Source organism: Neoarius graeffei, chromosome 8, assembly GCF_027579695.1.
Source record: "Neoarius graeffei isolate fNeoGra1 chromosome 8, fNeoGra1.pri, whole genome shotgun sequence".
Classification (NCBI taxonomy): Eukaryota; Metazoa; Chordata; class Actinopteri; order Siluriformes; family Ariidae; genus Neoarius; species Neoarius graeffei.
Window position 1 is genome coordinate 37,108,095 of NC_083576.1, and position 18,781 is coordinate 37,126,875.

The following is an 18,781-nucleotide window of genomic DNA, read 5'->3' on the forward strand; positions in this document are numbered from 1 at the left end:
GAGATTCGTTTGTTTCTTTCTCAACTGCCTCGCGCATTTTATACGATTCGACTGAATAAATGATTTGTTGTCAATGTACAGACTGTACATTGACAACAAAAAGCACACACACGTTGTTTCATCCGTACGGAAGCCGAGAGAGGCCCTTCATATAATCCTTTTTTTTTATTCACCTTGTTATCCCGAGATAACGACATAATTAATTCAGGACATCAAGAAAACAACACAACTAATTCGAAATCTCGAGAAAACAAAACCGTTATTTCGAGATCTCGAGAAAAAACAATTATTCCGTGATCTCGAGAAAACAAAACAATTATTTCATGATCTCAAGTAAACAGCTGAGAAATGGTTCATTCAGGTACGCCAAGAGACTTGTGATATGCTGACTTTGGGGCTATTTCTCATTCTGTATAGACGCAACTTTGGTCATTAGAATATCTGGAATAATCGATCACCTAATAAGGCAATATTTTGATCAGGGGTTGACACAGGGAGAGATTGCATTAAGTCTTTTAATAAGGGATAACTTCAAAATTAGTCCGCGGCACCTCCGCAGAAGACTGGCCCGGCTTCGTCTCTACCGACGGAGATACAGTGATCCAGCTGAGATCATGAAATAATTGTTTTGTTTTCTCGAGATCACGGAATAATTGTTTTGTTTTCTCGAGATCTCGAAATAACGGATGCCATATACTCTCGGAAGGAAGTTACTTGGTAACCACGGAAACATTTTGCGCACGCGCATTTGAACTACCGTGAAAGAAAACCGCAAACATTTCTCGCTAGTGTGGACAGATGCACTAAACTGTACTGGTATACTTTGTATCGATACAGTTATACCACTTTCATACCGGTATAAGTGTGAACACAGCATATGTTTCTGTTTTTCTTTCTTTCTGTTTTATATCAGTCAAGTTTTTGCTTTCAGTTTTACTTCAGATCGTCACTATTACATAATACTACTGTTACCTAGCCATGATCCCATCTAATGTAACATCATCATCCAGTGGGTGTGACATTAGATTCACGAGTTTTAACTGCAAAGGGCTCAATAATCCTATATAACGAAGTAAGATACTGCACCATCTTGGGGCCCATGTAATTTTTTTGCAAGAGACTCACCTCAAGGTCTCGGATCACTCTAAATTGAGGAGGGGATGGGTAGGTCAGGCTTATCATTCCTCATTTCAAGGCAAATCTAGGTGTGCAGCTATCTTGTTACATAAATCTGTTCCCTTTGTGCATTCAAGTACGATCTCTGACCCTAACGGGAGATTTGTTATAGTTGCTGGTCAGATTCATAACACCCAGGTGGTCTTGGCTAATATTTATGCTCCCAAGTTTGATGATGATGCTTTCTTTAAACACCTTTTTCTAACTCTCCCTGATTTGTCATCACACCATTTAATACTAGGTGGAGACTTTAATTGCTGGCTTGACCCTCAGCTGGACCATTCCTCCCTCAGAGCTTGCGCTCCATTGAAATTGGCTAAGGTAATCCAGTCCTTTATGGAGGAATTTGCTGTCACCGACGTCTGGCGCTTTTGTAACCCTTCTAAGAGGGAATATTCATTTTTCTCTCATGTCCATCACACTTTCACCCGCATTGACTATTTTTTGGTTGATAATAGATTTCTCTCATCGGTATCTAATTGTAAATATGATGCTATTGTTATTTCCGATCATGCCCCTATTTCTATGGATATTTGCATTAAGAGCTTTAATATGCGTGTGCCATGGCATCTTAATACACGCCTTCTTTTAAATGAGGATTTTGTTAACTTTGTCTCACAACAAATTGACTTCTTTGTGAGCTTGAATAAAACACCTGATGTTTCTGCCTCAGTACTTTGGGAGGCCTTAAAGGCATACATCGGGGGGGGAGATAATCTCCTACGCAGGATATGAGAAGAAACTCGGGAGGGAGAAATTAACCAAGCTGACGCAACACATATCTGAACTCGACAGGTTGTACGTTACTTACAAAACTCCAGAGCTATATAAAGAGCGCTTCTGTCTACAGTCAGAATTCGATGCCCTAACGACACACTGTACCACTGAACTTCTCCTACAAACGAAGTCCCAGTTTTATGAGCATGGAGATAAGGCTAGTAAATTGTTAGCACACCAATTACGTCAGGCATCTACATCTCACCATATCCCACAAATTCAGACTAATTTGCATATCACCACTGAACCCATGGAAATTAATAATGTGTTTAAGGAATTTTATGTGTCTCTCTATTCATCTGATCAAGATACCACTCCCGATTTTGACAGTTTCTTTGAAAATTTGGACAGTCCCTCACTCGATCAACCAGCTGCGGAAAAGTTAAGAGAGGCCAATTACTATCGCTGAACTTAATACAGCTGCATCATCTCTGCAAAATGGGAAAAGCCCTAGGCCACATGGCTTTCCTTCCAAATTTTTCCAAAAGTTTTGGCACAAGCTTGCCCCTTTGTTATTGGAAATGTTCAATGAATCATTTGAATCCGGCCGCCTTCCCCAAACTCTCAATCAAGCCTCCATTTCCCTTCTCCTAAAAAAAAGGCAAGGACCTGTTAGCCTGCACCTCTTATCGTCCAATAAGTTTATTGAATGTTGATGTTAAATTGTTATCTAAACTATTAGCATTATGTCTGGAATCCATCCTCCCTTCCATCGTTTCCTTGGACCAAACGGGGTTCATTCGAAATAGGCACTCCTTCTCTAACCTTAGACATTTGTTCACTGTACTTCACAATGTCTCCTCTTCTGACACCCACGAAGCTGTGATATCATTAGACGCTGAAAAGGCATTTGACAGAGTTGAGTGGGATTACCTCTATGTCTTGGAGAAATTTGGTTTTAAGAGTAGTTTTATTTCATGGATTAAGTTGCTTTATTCAGCCCCACAAGCCTCAATCAGGACGAATAATATCCAATCAAAATATTTTCGCCTATATCGCTCTACTAGACAGGGTTGCCCTTTGAGCCCTCTATTATTCGCAATCATGATTGAACCTCTCTCGATAGCCCTTCGGTCCAACCACCTTATTACAGGCATATTTAGAAATGATATTCAGCTGAGAGTTTCCCTTTATGCAGATGACCTACTTTTATATGTTTCCAACCTGCCTGCCTCAGTTCCCGCTGCTCTTGCCACTCTTCATTCATTTGGTCAAATTTCTGGATATAAATTAAATTTAAACAAAAGCGAGATATTTCCCATTAACCCCGCTGCTAAGAAGTATCCCTTGGAAAACTTTCCCTTTAAAGTTGCTCAACATAGTTTTGTATATCTTGGTATTCATGTCTGTGAAGATTCTCAATCATCCAGGTCATAGTAAACTGTGGGTGGTAGAAATGGGCAACTGGACTTGCTTGAAAATTCTTGAAAACGTTTCACCTCTCATCCAAAAGGCTTCCTCAGTTCTGTCTGACTAATAGGGAGTATCAGATATTTATCTTCTCCTGGATCAGAATCAGAATCAGAATTCTGATGACCAGCTCATCTAAGGTGTCATTGAGGCATCATGTTGGTGTGGGTCACTGGAGGCTGGGTGTGAACGGCGAGTCATTAGGGTGATCAAAGGATTGCCCGTTAGGGTGATCAATGGCAATCTGACTCCCTCTGTCCTCCTGTGAGTCACCGAAAACAGCTGGGTCCTGGCGTACACCCAGCCATCTGGGAAGAGTGTCCAAGACCGCCTTGTAGATGTTTGACAAATGATGTCTTAGACCCCCACCTCTGTTCAGTGATGGCCGTTCCAGGTTGACAAAAATGGCTTCTTTAACTCCTCGCTCATACCAACAATCCTCTCTGGCTAAAATGCGTACGTTACAATCCTGAAATGAGTGTCCTTTGTTGTTAAGATGAATGTAGACAGCCGAGTCCTGGCCTGAGGAGCTGGCTCTCCTGTGTTGGGCCAAGCGCCTGTATAGCGGTTGTTTCGTCTCCCCAATACACGAATCCGTGCAATCATCACTGCACTGAATTGCATACACTACGTTGTCCTGTTTGTGTCTGGGTATTCTGTCCTTAGGGTGGACCAGTTTCTGCTTCAGGGTGTTACTGGGTCTGAAATGTACCGAAATGTTGTGTTTGTAGAAGATCCTCCTGAGTTTCTTGGATAGACCAGAAATGTAGGGAATGACAATGTTCTTGCGTTTGTTCCTGTTATCATCCTTGTCAGTTATGTTCCTTTTTATGCTCTTTAGGAAAGCCCAGTTGGTATAACCGCAATTCTGAAGTGCTTTCTTGATATGATTCTGCTCCTTCTCTTTTCCCTCTAATGTTGTAGGAATGTTCTGAGCCTTGTGTTGCAAGGTCCTAATGACCCCCAATTTATGTTCCAGTGGGTGGTGAGAGTCGAAAAGTAGGTACTGGTCTGTGTGTGTGGGTTTCCAGTAGACCTTGATACTAAGGCTTCTGTCTTGTCTAATGTGTACATCACAATCCAAGAAGGCTAGATTATTCCCACTGACATCCTCCCGAGTGAAGTTGATGTTGCTATCCACTGCATTGATGTGTTTCAAGAAAGCTTCCACCTCATGGATTTTGATTTTAACCCAGGTATCATCCACGTATCTAAACCAATGGCTGGGAGCAACTCCTGCAAAAGTGGTCAAAGCTATATGTTCCACTTCCTCCATGTATAAATTGGCCACAATAGGGGACACTGGTGATCCCATGGTGCATCCATGCTTCTGTCTGTAGAAACTTTCATTAAACTGGAAATAAGTGGTAGTCAGGCAAAGGTCAAGCAGGGTGCAAATCTGATCCGTGGTGAGTTTCGTTCTATCCAGTAAGGAGCTATTCTGAAGGAGTCATTTTCTTACAGATCTGACTGCTTCTGTGGTGGGAATGCAGGTGAACAGAGAAGTGACATCGTAGGAAACCATGGTTTCATCTGCATCTAGTTTGAGGTCTGTAACTTTAGAAGCAAAATCTTGGGAATTTTTGACATGATATGGTGTATTACCAACTAGAGGAGCCAAGATGGTGGCTAGGTGTTTAGCAATGTTATATGTGACCGAGTTTATACTGCTGATAATAGGTCTGAGAGGAGCTCCTTCTTTGTGAATCTTGGGGAGTCTGAGAGGCACGGCTTCCCCAGGGTACAATCTGTAGTAAAGAGATCGGTTGATGGCTTGGTCCTTTTCTAGTTGTTGCAAACAGCTAACAACTTTCCTTTTGTAACCACTTGTGGGGTCCCTCCTCAATGTTTCATAAGTGGTTGTATCACTGAGGAGACTGGTCATCCTGGAGTGGTAGTCCGCTGTGTTTAGCACCACTGTGCATCTCCCTTTGTCAGCAGGAAGGATGGTGATGTTCTGGTCTCTTTGAAGCACTGTAAGAGCCCTCCTTTCTTGGCTGGTGAGGTTGGAGGGGGGTGCTTTCGCACTGGATAAAGCAGCTGATATCTTCAGTCTAAGTTGTTCTGACTCCGTGTTGGTCAGGTTGTTGTTCCTGATGGCTGTCTCTGTGGCTGTGATGAGTTCTACTACCGGTATCCGCTCAGGTGAAACTGCAAAGTTAAGACCCTTGGATAAGACCTCTCTCTCTGGTTGGGTGAGTACCCTGTCGGATAAGTTCTTCACCCATTTCTCTTCTATGTCCGGTTGCGTAGCCTGGTCAGATTTCTTCCTCCAAGTCAGCCCTTCTGTCTTGCCGGAGGAGGTGGTTTTAGACAGCAATTTTTTGAAATTTGCGCATCTGTCGTTCCTTACCTTTGGTGTGTTGTGAAAGCTGTGCCTTCTCAGTGAGATCAGAGACTCGTTCCAAAACTTCACTGGGAAGAAGGGCTGTCAACTCCTCAAACCTCAGTTTGGTATTCATGTTACGCACAAATTTGAAGACCTCTACAAAGCTAACTTTGTCCCCCTACTGACCCGAATCCAGAAAGACTTTGAACAATGGTCTCTGCTTAATATGTCTTTGATTGCACGTGTCAACTCTGTTAAAATTAATGTACTCCCAAAACTCTCCTACCTATTCCAGTGCGTACCACTCTTCCTCCCTCAGTCTTTTTTCCATAAACTAGATAGCCTGATCTCTGAATTTATCTGGAACCAGAAGGTTCCTAGACTGCGCAAACAATATTTGCAAAGGCCGAAGCCACTGGGAGGGCTGGCCCTGCCAAATTTTAGGTTCTATTATTGGGCCACCAATATCAGGATTCTTAAGCACTGGCTTCAATATGAGGCTTTTGATCTTCCCCCAGCATGGCTGGTTATGGAGGTAAGTTCAGCAAAACCAGTGACCTTGAAAGCCCTAGTGCACTCCCCTATCCACTCCTCCACTTTTCCGTACACCAAGAATGTGATTGTTAAGGCCTCACTTAGGATTTGGGTCCAGTTTAAGCGCCACTTTGGCCTACAGACATCCTCTATTTATGCACCACTAGCGGCTAACCATGCTTTTCCTCCTTCCCTCATAGACAGTGTTTTCTTCAGGTGGACAAATCTTGGTATTCATAACTTCAAAGACCTGTATATTGGTAATGTTTTTGCTTCTTTTCAGCAACTTTTAGTTAAATTCTCACTTCCTAAGCAGCACTTCTTTAGATATTTACAAGTACGCAGTTTTGTTCAGGGCACATTCCCTAGCTTTCCTGATTTACCCTCTGACTCTGCTTTGGATGGCTTCCTGATGCCAATTCCTACTCTTAAAGGCTCTCTCTCATATATCTATAATCAAATTAATCTTTTATGTTCAGAGCCCCTAGGCTTAAGAAAGTCACTCTGGGAGGAGGACCTGGGGGTGGAGATATCAGAGGAAGTCTGGACAGAGATTTTGAGATGGATACATAAATCTTCTATTTGCGCTAGACACAGTCTTATTCAGTGTAAAGTTATACACCGTACCTATTACACTAAGGCTCGACTGGCTAAAATTTATGATGGTGTAATTCCAACTTGTGATAGGTGTCAGCAATCTCCTGCAAACCTTATACATATGTTCTGGCATTGTCCATTTCTACATAATTATTGGCTTGAGATTTTTAATACCCTGTCAGAGGTAGTTGGGGAAAAAATAAAACCAAATTCTCTGAGTGCACTGTTTGGGGTTGCCCCCCCTTCCCCTTCCCTTTCTAAGTCCAAAAAGGATGTACTTGCTTTTGCTACCTTGCTAGCCAGAAGATTAATTGTAATTAATTGGAAATCAACGATTCCGCCCAGTCACGCCCACTGGATTAGGGACGCCCTTTATTTTCTGAAGTTGGAGAAAATTAGACTGTCTTTGACTGGCTGCTCCAGTAAATTTGGGAAATTATGGGGCCCATTCTTTCAATTCGTTATGAGGACAGATCTTTCACTCGCCCCTGACTGACTGACACGACTGAGGCAGCTAAGAGAGGTGCCATTACTCTGACTTGGGATGTCTGTTGCTATGTCTATTGCTGTTTACTGTTACCTGACTGATGTGCCTGTCCCTTTTTTAAATTTTTTTTTTTTGTCTAAAAAGAATGTATACTTAACTTTTTGTAAATGTTTCAATACAATTGTATACGTCTGCAAAACCCAATAAACAAAGTTTAAAAAAAATAAATCTGCGATTTTGTTTTTTAAAACAAAAGCTGAAAGTTAGGTATAGAATATGTTTCTTACAGAATATGTTACAATGGTAGCTGGTCTTGTATGAATTTCTGAGCTATAAAATGAGTTGTGGTCTATTTTTTACCGTAGCGTGTTATTTGTGTGCGGGGAAGGACACACATTAACAATTTGCATGTGTAGAATGGAATTTTGCACTCCAACAGTTAGAAGTTGATCATGCTTCCATTTGCGGTCTTTCTGTTACACGAGTGATCTGTTCGGACGTTATCAGTGAAAAGGTGAGTTTTGACAGTTTTATTTTATTTTAGTCTTGCAGTATAAGGCAAGGGCGGCACGGTGGTGTAGTGGTTAGCGCTGTTGCCTCACAGCAAGAAGGTCCGGGTTCGAGCCCTGTGGCCGGCGAGGGCCTTTCTGTGCGGAGTTTGCATGTTCTCCCCGTGTCCGCGTGGGTTTCCTCCGGGTGCTCTGGTTTCCCCCACAGTCCAAAGACATGCAGGTTAGGTTAACTAGTGAGTCTAAATTGACCGTAGGTGTGAATGTGAGTGTGAATGGTTGTCTGTGTGTCAGCCCAATGATGACCCGGCGACTTGTCCAGGGTGTACCCCAACTTTTGCCCCTAGTCAGCAAGGATAGGTTCCAGCTTGCCTGCGACCCTGTAGAACAGGATAAAGCGGCTAGAGATAACGAGATGAGAAAATTTTTTTTTGACCATAATGTCCCAAATGAGAGACCAGTTTCTGAAATGGACCCATATTTTTTCTATATAAAAAAACAGCTATTCCATGAAATTGAGTCGTACATGAGCTGATAGCCGCCAACAAGGCGCGTAGCACCGAGTTGGCTATAAGCCATGTACGAGGAGACTGAGTGGAATAACTGTTTTATTCTATCAACCGTCACTGGATTTTGAGAAACTGAGCATTTTTATTTTTTGCAAATTTGATAAATAAAAACTTGATACAAAACATGCAACAAATTCATTTCCACTGAGAATGTAAACAAACAGGTGAAATGACAGTAAATTGTGAAAAATGCTTTAATAATAATATTTGAAAAATAAAAAAGATACATTCTTACCATAAAATACTTTTATTCCATATTTTGTTGCTTCTTTTATTTTTGTGAAGGTTTCTTCTTCTTCTTTAGGGTTTTTCTAGTCTGGCTAATGCGACTTCAAAGCTCTCCGAGCTATTGGTCTGGCCAAGATATTAAGCCCAACCGTTTCCCAGAGCCCGTGGTTGACCCGCCTCCCTGAAATGCCTCAGTTTGCTACTGGTCGAAGCCAGAAAAGGCTGTGACGAAGCTTAAACCAATCACATCACTCTTTCCTCTGACGTATGCGACGCGACGGGGCTAACTGGTAGATTAAACTCTTACTGAAGCCGGTCAGGAGCAAGGCGAAAACGTCCTTCCTTTCAATAAATACCTCCAGGGCTGCTCTTTGCTCCGTTTTCAATGAGAACTTCCCATTGAATGCTTTCAATACAGCATCTATGCGTAATAGATGCGGAAGCGTGAATGAAGCGCTTCCGGCATAGATTCTGTAAACAATCTATGGCTTCCGGTCGCAGTTCTACTACGTCAGTGCCTTGAACACGCCTCTACCCAGGGCCGTTGGAGATGCTCAAAGTTGATTGGTTCCCGATTTTTCAGGAGCTTGAAAGAGCTGTAGATAGCTTGCCTGGCCAGACTAAGCTCGCAACAGGCCCTCGTGTTTAGGATGGGCGGCCCCAGGCTAGGGTTTTTCGGCAGTTGGCAAACCAACTTAAAGGTGCATTACTGCCACCGAGTGGGTTGGAGTGTGGAAAAGGAGATTTGGGGGGGGAGAAATAATTTTATATATATGAGTGGGGAGTCAAACTCTCGCGGTTACCAGAGGACTAGCACCCCACTGTAACCCTAGCTATGTAATAGGCAAGAGGCCGAGGGCTACGGAAACGGAGATCGGCGCCGCCCTATGTGCCACATGGCGTGGGAAGGGACTTTGACTTATATATTATATTTATTCTTTTAGCTATTTCTGTTTCTTTTAAATACTGGATAACAATTTTTTGGGGTTTTATTTTCGAGTAGAGTTTTTCTTTCATCCTCGGTTGGTTCAGCAACATGCTCTGCCATTATATGAGCTGATATCCTAGTAGTAGAGTAGCTAATCAGAGTGCGTGATTGCTCCTATCCAGTGAATGTGGATAGAATAAACACACACACACACACACACACACACACACACACAACACAGTGGTGCTTGAAAGTTTGTGAACCCTTTAGAATTTTCTATATTTCTGCACAAATATGACCTAAAACATAGCAATTAATTTGAAGGTGAAATTAGAGGCAGATGTTTTCAATCAATGGGATGACAATCAGGTGTGAGTGGGCACCCTGTTTTATTTAAAGAACAGGGCTCTATTAAAGTCTGCTCTTCACAACACATTTGTGGAAGTGTATCATGGCACAAACAAAGGAGATTTCTGAGGACCTCAGAAAAAGCGTTGTTCATGCTCATCAGGCTGGAAAAGGTTACAAAACCATCTCTAAAGAGTTTGGACTCCACCAATCCACAGTCAGACAGATTGTGTACAAATGGAGGAAATTCAAGACCATTGTTACCCTCCCCGGGAGTGGTCGGCCAACAAAGATCACTCTAAGAGCAAGGCATGCAATAGTCAGTGAGGTCACAAAGAACCCCAGGGTAACTTCTAAGCAACTGAAGGCCTCTCTCACATTGGCTAATGTTAATGTTCATGAGTCTACCATCAGGAGAACACTGAACAACAATGGTGTGCATGGCAGGGTTGCAAGGAGAAAGCCACTGCTCTCCAAAAAGAACATTGCTGTTTGTCTGCAGTTTGCTAAAGATCACGTGGACAAGCCAGAAGGCTATTAGAAAAATGTTTTGTGGACAGATGAGACCAAAATAGAACTTTTTGGTTTAAATGAGAAGCGTTATGTTTGGAGAAAGGAAAACACTGCATTTCAGCATAAGAACCTTATCCCATCTGTGAAACACGGTGGTGGTAAGATCATGGTTTGGGCCTGTTTTGCTGCATCTGGGCCAGGACAGCTTGCCATTATTGATGGAACAATGAATTCTGAAATATACCAGCGAATTCTAAAGGAAAATGTCAGGACATCTGTCCATGAACTGAATCTCAAGAGAAGGTGGGTCATGCAGCAAGACAACGACCCTAAGCACACAAGTCATTCTACTAAAGAATGGTTAAAGAAGAATAAAGTTAATATGTTTTGGAATGGCCAAGTCGAAGTCCTGACCTTAATCCAATCGAAATGTTCTGGAATGACCTGAAGCGAGCAGTTCATGTGAGAAAACCCACCAACATCTGAGAGTTGAAGCTGTTCTGTATGAAGGAATGGGCTAAAATTCCTCCAAGCCGGTGTGCAGGACTGATCAACAGTTACCGGAAACATTTAGTTGCAGTTATTGCTGCACACGGGGGTCACACCAGATATTGAAAGCAAAGGTTCACATACTTTTGCCACTCACAGATATGTAATATTGGATAATTTTCCTCAATACATGTGACCAAGTATAATATTTTTGTCTCATTTGTTTAACTGGGTTATCTTTATCTACTTTTAGGACTTGTGTGAAAATCTGATGTTTTAGATCATATTTATGCAGAAATATAAAAATTCTAAAGGGTTCACAAACTTTCAAGCACCACTGTGTATATGCTTTGAATGTCTATACCATTCTACGTAATTGGCTTGCATGGCCTGCATGCAAGCATGCAGGCCTTTTCCATGGACGGCGTCGGAATATTGTTGGCACAGCACCGGGTCTGAGTCTAACACGACCTGCATAGCCCAAGAGCTTGGCCTGTAGATTCCTTTCACGCAATTGGGCTCAAAATGGTCCTTGCAAACAACAGAATTTCTACCAAAGGAGAGTGTTTCTAAAGTGTGAACTGTTCCCATGTTGTGTAGCCACTGTTTATCAAGTCATTTATGTTGCTTGGTTGTTGGCAATGGAACATAGAAAAAACGTTTTCCCTTATTATGACGTTTATTATTTTTGCAACCGTAGGCTTTGCACTTTGGCATTTTTCAACAATGTTTTGTACATCCGGCTACATCGTGGTGTTAGGAGCAGCAAGTCAGTCAAGATACAGGAACTCTATAAACAACACTGTGTCAGACACTGCCCACAAAATAGCAATATGGCTGTGCCCTTGAGTGAGCAGGAATACAAAAGAATTTTAAAGCAGTGCTGTATGCAACACAGTGTGACAATACAGGGTAGTCAAAAACGCATTTGTGCAAAATGTGTAATTTTTCGAGCCTATGTTTATTTTTTGCTGGGGGTACCCTTTAAGGGCTCTAAATTTAATGAAGATGAAGAGAAGCTTTACAAAGCACAAATGAACTTAAAAACCTGCACTATAGAATATAAATCAATCCGAGGAAGCCCAGACTTTAAGCTAATTCAACAAATATATTGATATGCAGTCTTTCAGAAAGCTTAAATTGGCTTTCCTGAAAGGTGGCAACTGACTTGCTTACCTACATTAATCAGTGATATCGCCCCCCAAATGCTAAATAAAATAGGGATACCTGCTTTCGTAGAGCCTCAAATGCTGCACTGATCGTATGCACCCGGGTCCTCTCTCGAGCATTTGCCAGGAGTCTTCGTGTCTGCTGAATTGCTTTGATCTCTGTAACGACGCCAGGGGGCTGCTCTTCCGATCGTTTCCGAAGTGAGTCGGTCGGGTCAACACTGTTATGGAGGTATGAACCCCGAGAGGTTGAGCAGAGAGATGTTTCAGAGCGTTTGCACAACAGAATACGCGATTCTGGTGGATAATTTGTTGGAAACGCTTGCTGATTATCGAAGACTGAAACTTGCAGGGATGTTATGTCGTTTCTGTTTTTAACCGATGTCTCCGAAATCGTCCATAGTGGTGTTTCCGTTTCATTCCTAGTCAAAGATGGTAAAGTATACATTTTCATATCAAGAGCAGTATTTAAAATGTCCGGTTGTCGGATGTATTTTCCAGTTGGATCAAAATGGGGTAACTTTTTTTTGCGTGTTTTTCCATAAACCTCCCCCAGCAAAGGTCCCACTGAGTCCATGCTTTTTTCAGAGTCATGTAAGCTCTTTTCCTCATGTTTAACAGAATCTCGAACCTTTCGTTTAAACTTCTTACATCCATCTGTTGGATTACACCGATCCATGTTTACATGACTGTTCTTCATTTCCGATGACCGACAGTCTGCGTATAACAAACAAACAATCTTGTAAATTTCCTACAGCTGTTGCTAGTTATCCCTCCAGTACTGGCATAAGTCAGAAAGAAATCAATGCTCTGTTGTAACAAGAACACGCTGTTGTTTTCCGTGCTTTCTGAGTCTGAAGTCGAGCAGGCATTGCCAGCATTCTTCATCCGTATTTACATAAAAGCCCCTGCTGGCGAGACCGTTACCCCGCCTGCAGGAGGAGACTGCCCAAAATAAATAAGGCTTCCCCGTGATGTGGCTCAGGCCGGACACCCTTACAAAGGACAACTGTAGTCTGGCCAAAGAAAGTTCATATAATGTTTTTATTTCTTCGTCTGAGAAATGTTTGGTGTCTGAATTGCCTTTTTAGTTTTGCACTGTCGTAGGTGTGCCATTTTTGCATAACCAAGCCATACGGACGTTATACAGGGTGTAATATATTAACGGGAATATATGCACAATATATATATATATATATATATATATATATATATATATATATATATATAGTTTGTATAAATAATATATATATATATATATATATATATATATATATATATATATACACACTGTTTGTATTGTTTATTTCAATTGTTCTATTTTTATTTATTGCATTGCCTGTTTGCACCGTGGGTCAGAGAGGACTGTAATTTCATCTGTGCTGTATGTCGAGCATGTATAGCATATTTGACAATAAAGTTGACTTCACTTGACTACTTGATATATACACAATATATATATATATATATATATATATATATATAATATGTGTGTGTATGCGCGTGTGTGTGTATGCGCGCGTGTGTGTGTGTGTATATATATATATATATATATATATATATATATATATATATATATATATATATATATATAGTGTGTGTATACACACACACACACACATATATACACACACACAATATATATAATATATATTTCTAAAATATTGTGTGTGTAATATACATACATACAGACATACAGTTGCGGTCAGAGGTTTACATATAGTGACATGAATGTCATCTTGGAGATGAATGTCATGGCAATATTTGGGCTTTCAGTAATTTCTTTGAACTGTTCTTTTTGTGGCAGAATGATTGTACAGTGTACATCTTTAAAAAAAAAAAACACTAGAATTTGGTGCCCAAGTTTTAATTTTCTTTGGGTTTTCTGAAATCAATACAGGGTCAAAATTATCCATACAGGGTCAAAAATATACATACAGCACACCTAATATTTGGGTAAAATGTCTCTTTGCAAGATTCACTTTGGCCAAACATTTTTGTTTACCATGAACAACCTTCTGGCAGAATTCTGGTTAGATATTTCATGACTCTTCATGGTAGAATTGCTAGAGTTCAATTAATTTTTTTTTCTTGGCATGGACTCGACTTATAAGCATGGTCCATATATATTCAGTAAGGTTGAAGTCAGGATTTGTTGTTAGCCTGCTTTATCCTCCACAACCAGCTCTGATGTGTGTTTGGGTCCATTGTCCTGTTATAAGTCCCAGGTTGTGTTCAAGTTTCTGATGGTTTGTGCTGAAGAATTCTGAGGTAGTCCTCTTTCTTCATTATTCCATCCACTTTGTGCAATGAACCACTTCCACTGGCAGTAAAACAGCCCCAGAGCATGATGATCCTACCACCACCAGCAGCTGGTACAGTGCCCCTCTGTACATGGTGGTCATTGTGGCCAACCAACTCAATTTTTGTCTCATGTGACCATACAGCTTTCCTCCAGAAGGCTTTTTCTTTGTCCATGTGGTCAGCTTCAAAATTTAGTTAAGCTTGAAGGTGTCAATTTTGGAGCAGGGGGTGATTTCTTGGATAGCAGCCTCTTAGGCTACATCCACACGACAACGGCAACGAGATGTTATTTAAAAATATATCGCGTCCAAATGGGCAACGATCAGTCAAATATCAGGTCCATATGGCAACGCAACACTTGCTGAAAACAATGCAATACACATGCCACACCTCTAGGGGCGCTGTAAGACGGTCCCTTCGGAGACACCAGAACAATAGAAGAAGTAAGGACGCATGCACATAAACTATTATGCGCGAGACTTCATATTAGCCACAAAGTCAGGAAAATCTGTTCGTAAAATTACATTATAATGACCAAATACAATGAAAAGTATTTTTCCAGTCTCACCTGTGAAAGGTAATTCCATGTGATCTCATTTGGACGGCAAACCTGTTGGTACAGTTAAACGCAGCTAATCTTTATTCTCCGCTTTGACCTATCCAATATGGCGGCGAGGATGACGTATGGTTCTACGCGGAAGGCGGCGTCTTTAATGGTCCGGAATAAATTGAATGCTACACGTTGATGGATTAATTTGTTGTTTCTCACCTGTGAAAGGTAATCCCATGTGATCTCGTTTGGACGGTAAACCAGTTGGTACAGTTAAACGCAGCACATGAATCTTTATTCTCCGCTTTGACCTATCCAATATGGCGGCGAGGATGACGTATGATTCTACGCGGAAGGCGGCGTCTTTAATGGTCCGGAATAAATTGAACGCTACACGTTGATGGATTAATTTGCTCTTCTACGCCCTTTTTGAGGAATGTATTGTAGGACTAAAACCAACATCTGAAGAGGTGAGATCGCTCCTTTTTTTCCCTATTTTTGCTGGCAGGATTGACTCTGCCCTAAGGGCAGAGTCTCTCTCTCTCTCTCTCTCTCTCTCTCTTTGCACCATTACACAATAAATATTCACAGTGAAAATATTTTGTAAGCGCGTTTCATGAACCAAGTTATAGGATTTGTTGACAACTCGCATCGAGTTCGTTACAGTTCTACCCGGCGTGAAGCACTCACAGTCATGTGGTTGTGATGTCATCGTAAACAAATCCGTTCTACTCATCCAGACGACTTCACAATGGCAACGTTGCCAGATCTTTCCACTCTGGAACCCGTTCTCAAAAAGATTGCATTTTGGGCACCCAAAACGCCGGTGCCGTGTGGACGCCAGGCCTAAACGATAAGCAATTGTATCGGAGTCACCTGAATCCGTTGTCGTGTGGACAGGGCCTAAGTCCATGGTGATCTGAACTATAGACAGTGATCCATCAGCTTCCAGTTCATGGCAGGACTGTGCTATGGTGGTTCCCAGGTTGTTTCTGACCATCCAAACCAATTTCCTTTCATCTGAGGGTGACAGTTTGGGTTTTCTTGAAGCAAAGTGGCTTGGCAAAGTGACTACACCTCACAATAATGTTGATACAATTGTTTGAACTGATTTTGGAATTTACAATAGTTTAGAAATGGCTCCAAGAGACATTCCCGAGTTGTGCACATCTGTGAGCCTCTTTCTCAGATCTGCACTAAGCTCCTTGGACTTTCCCATTTTACTGTGTGTTGGTCAATCTAATGAGTGCTGTAAACAAACCCTTTTTATGAAGACACAGGGAAGCTACCAGCTGTAGTCAGTCATGATCACTAACAGGAAGTTAAGAGACCTCAGCCTTGGCAAAATAAGAGACATTTTGGAAGTTTCAGCATCTCTGAATTAATAATCTAAGTGAACGTATGTAAATTTTTGACCATGTATGTATAATTTTGACCCTGTGTTGATTTCAGAAAACCCAAAGAAAATTAAAACTTGTGCTCCAAATTCTAGTGGTTTTTTTTTTTAATTAAAGATGGATGCTGTACAATCATCCATCATCTGTAGCCACTTATCCTGTTCAAGATTCAAGATTTTTTATGTGTCATTGTGGCAGCAGGGGCGTGGTCAAGCGCCGGTCTGTGACAGGAGGGCGGAGCCAGGGAAGGTGAGTGGCAGAATCACTACACCTGATGGTAATTAACCTGTGTTTTTGTGTCTTCCCAGTAACCGCGCCCTATTTAAGGAGGCAGAGGGAGAGCAAAGGGAAGCTCTTCCTGGGACGAGAACACAGCGTGTGTGTGTGTTTCTCTGAAATATTGTTAAACTGAAAAGTCTGGCAATAAAGCCTGTTACTTACCTTAAGCTTTGTCCTGCCGTCCTCTGTGCTCCACCCACACCTAAGGGACGTTCTACAGTGGTGCCGAAACCCGGGAAAGGTGGAGCACCAACCCAGCAGCCCCATGGAATCCTCCCCGTTCGCCGACCTGGTCCACGCCCTCGCCATGGCTCAGCAAAGCCAGCACCAGGCGCTCGTCACGCTCCGAAAGGAACAAGAGCGGCGCTGCGAAGCCCTGGTGCTGGCCCAGCAGGAAGATCGCGAGGCGTTCCGGCATCTTCTCGCATCGGCGGGGTCCACCAGCGCCCCGGCCGCGGGCCCGTCTCCCCTCACTGTGACCAAGATGGGCCCGCAGGACAACCCCGAGGCGTTCCTCACATTGTTTGAACAGGTCGCCGAAGCCTCGGGGCGGCCGATGGAGCAGCGCGCGGCGCGCCTCCTCCCCCTCCTGACGGGGGAGGCCGCACAGCTGGCCGCGCTACAGCTCCCCGCCGACCGCCGGCTGGCCTACGCCAACCTCCGCCGGGCCGTCCTCCAGCGCGTGGGGCGCACACCAGAACAACAGCGCCAGCGCTTCCGCGCGCTGCGATTGGAGGAAGTAGGCCGGCCGTTCGCATTCGGCCAGCAGCTCCGGGACGCCTGCTGGCAGTGGCTGAGGGCCGACGATCGCAACGCCGAGGGAATCATCGATCAGGTGGTGCTGGAGCAGTTCATCGCCCGCTTACCAGCCAGAACCGCGGAGTGGGTCCAGTGCCACCGCCCGGCGTCGCTGTATCAGGCAGTAGGACTGGTGGAGGATCATTTGGCGGCTGTTCCGGCGGCAGGACAGCCGATGACGTCTTCTCTTCTCTCCTCTTCTCTCTCTCTTTTTCCCCTCCCTTCTGTGTCCCATCCTCGCCCCATTCCCCCACTATGGAGACGGGGGCCGGCTCCACCCCAGCCGGCCCGCCGCACCCGTGGTGCCCTCCAATTTCTCCCTTCTGTGTCTGTCTCTCCCCCCCCTCAGGTGAGTGAGCCCCAGAGCACCGGTGCAGAGGGAAAGCCCGGGCCAGTTTGCTGGCGCTGCGGGGAGCCGGGCCACCTGCAACAACAGTGCGCAGCAATGGAGGTGGGCGCGGTGGTACGGATCCCCGATGCACCAGAGGCCGCCCTCGATCGGGCCGGAGCGTATGGCATACCGGTAAGTGTCCAAGGGGCTACCTATCAGGCGTTGGTGGATTCTGGTTGCAATCAGACCTCGATCCACCAAAGCCTGGTGCAAGACGAGGCATTGGAGGGAACACAGGGGGTGAAGGTGTTGTGTGTGCACGGGGATGTTCACAGCTACCCTTTGGTGTCGGTCCACATATTTTTCAGATGGGAAAAATCTATAGTGAAGGCGGCGGTTAATCCTCGCCTTACCCACTCTTTAATTTTGGGGACTGATTGGCCGGGATTTCGGGGGTTAATGACGCGCCTAGTAAAGAGTGGGTCCTGCCATTTGACAGGGGGAGGTCTCGGTGTCGCTTTGGCTGGAGCTGCGGTCGCAGAGCCGTCTACGTCATCTCCGCGACAGAGTGAGGAGCCGCCGGCTCCTCCTCTGTCTGTTGGGGAATCCCTCACGGATTTCCCATTAGAACAATCGCGAGACGAGACTCTGCGACATGCGTTTGACCAAGTGAGAGTAATCGATGGTCAAACACTCCAGCCGAACGCCACCCCGTCCTTCCCCCATTTTTCTATTATGAAGGATAGATTATACCGAGTGACGCAGGACACTCAGACGAAAGAGCGAGTCACGCAGCTGTTAATTCCAAAGAGCCGCCGGGAATTGGTATTCCAGGCGGCTCACTTTAATCCCATGGCTGGACACCTAGGGCAGGATAAGACACTAGCCCAAATAATGGCACAATTCTATTGGCCGGGGATTCGCGGCGATGTCCGTAGGTGGTGTACGGCGTGCTGCGAATGCCAATTAGTAAGTCCAGCGGCCATTCCAAAAGCGCCTTTGCGCCCTCTACCTCTAATCGAGACCCCATTCGAAAGAATTGGGATGGATCTCATCGGG

General features: G+C 43.7%; 1 protein-coding gene across 1 annotated transcript in view; it reads right to left on the reverse strand.

The window, feature by feature from the left end:
• atoh8 (atonal bHLH transcription factor 8) overlaps positions 1-12,966 on the reverse strand; it is a 109,134-nt gene extending 96,168 nt beyond the window's left edge. Inside the window, exon 1 of the mRNA XM_060927621.1 lies at positions 12,122-12,966. Coding sequence (XP_060783604.1) covers positions 12,122-12,763 — 642 coding nt within the window. The 5' untranslated portion in view covers positions 12,764-12,966. The remainder of the gene's footprint in view (positions 1-12,121) is intronic.
• Positions 12,967-18,781: the final 5,815 nt, after the last annotated feature.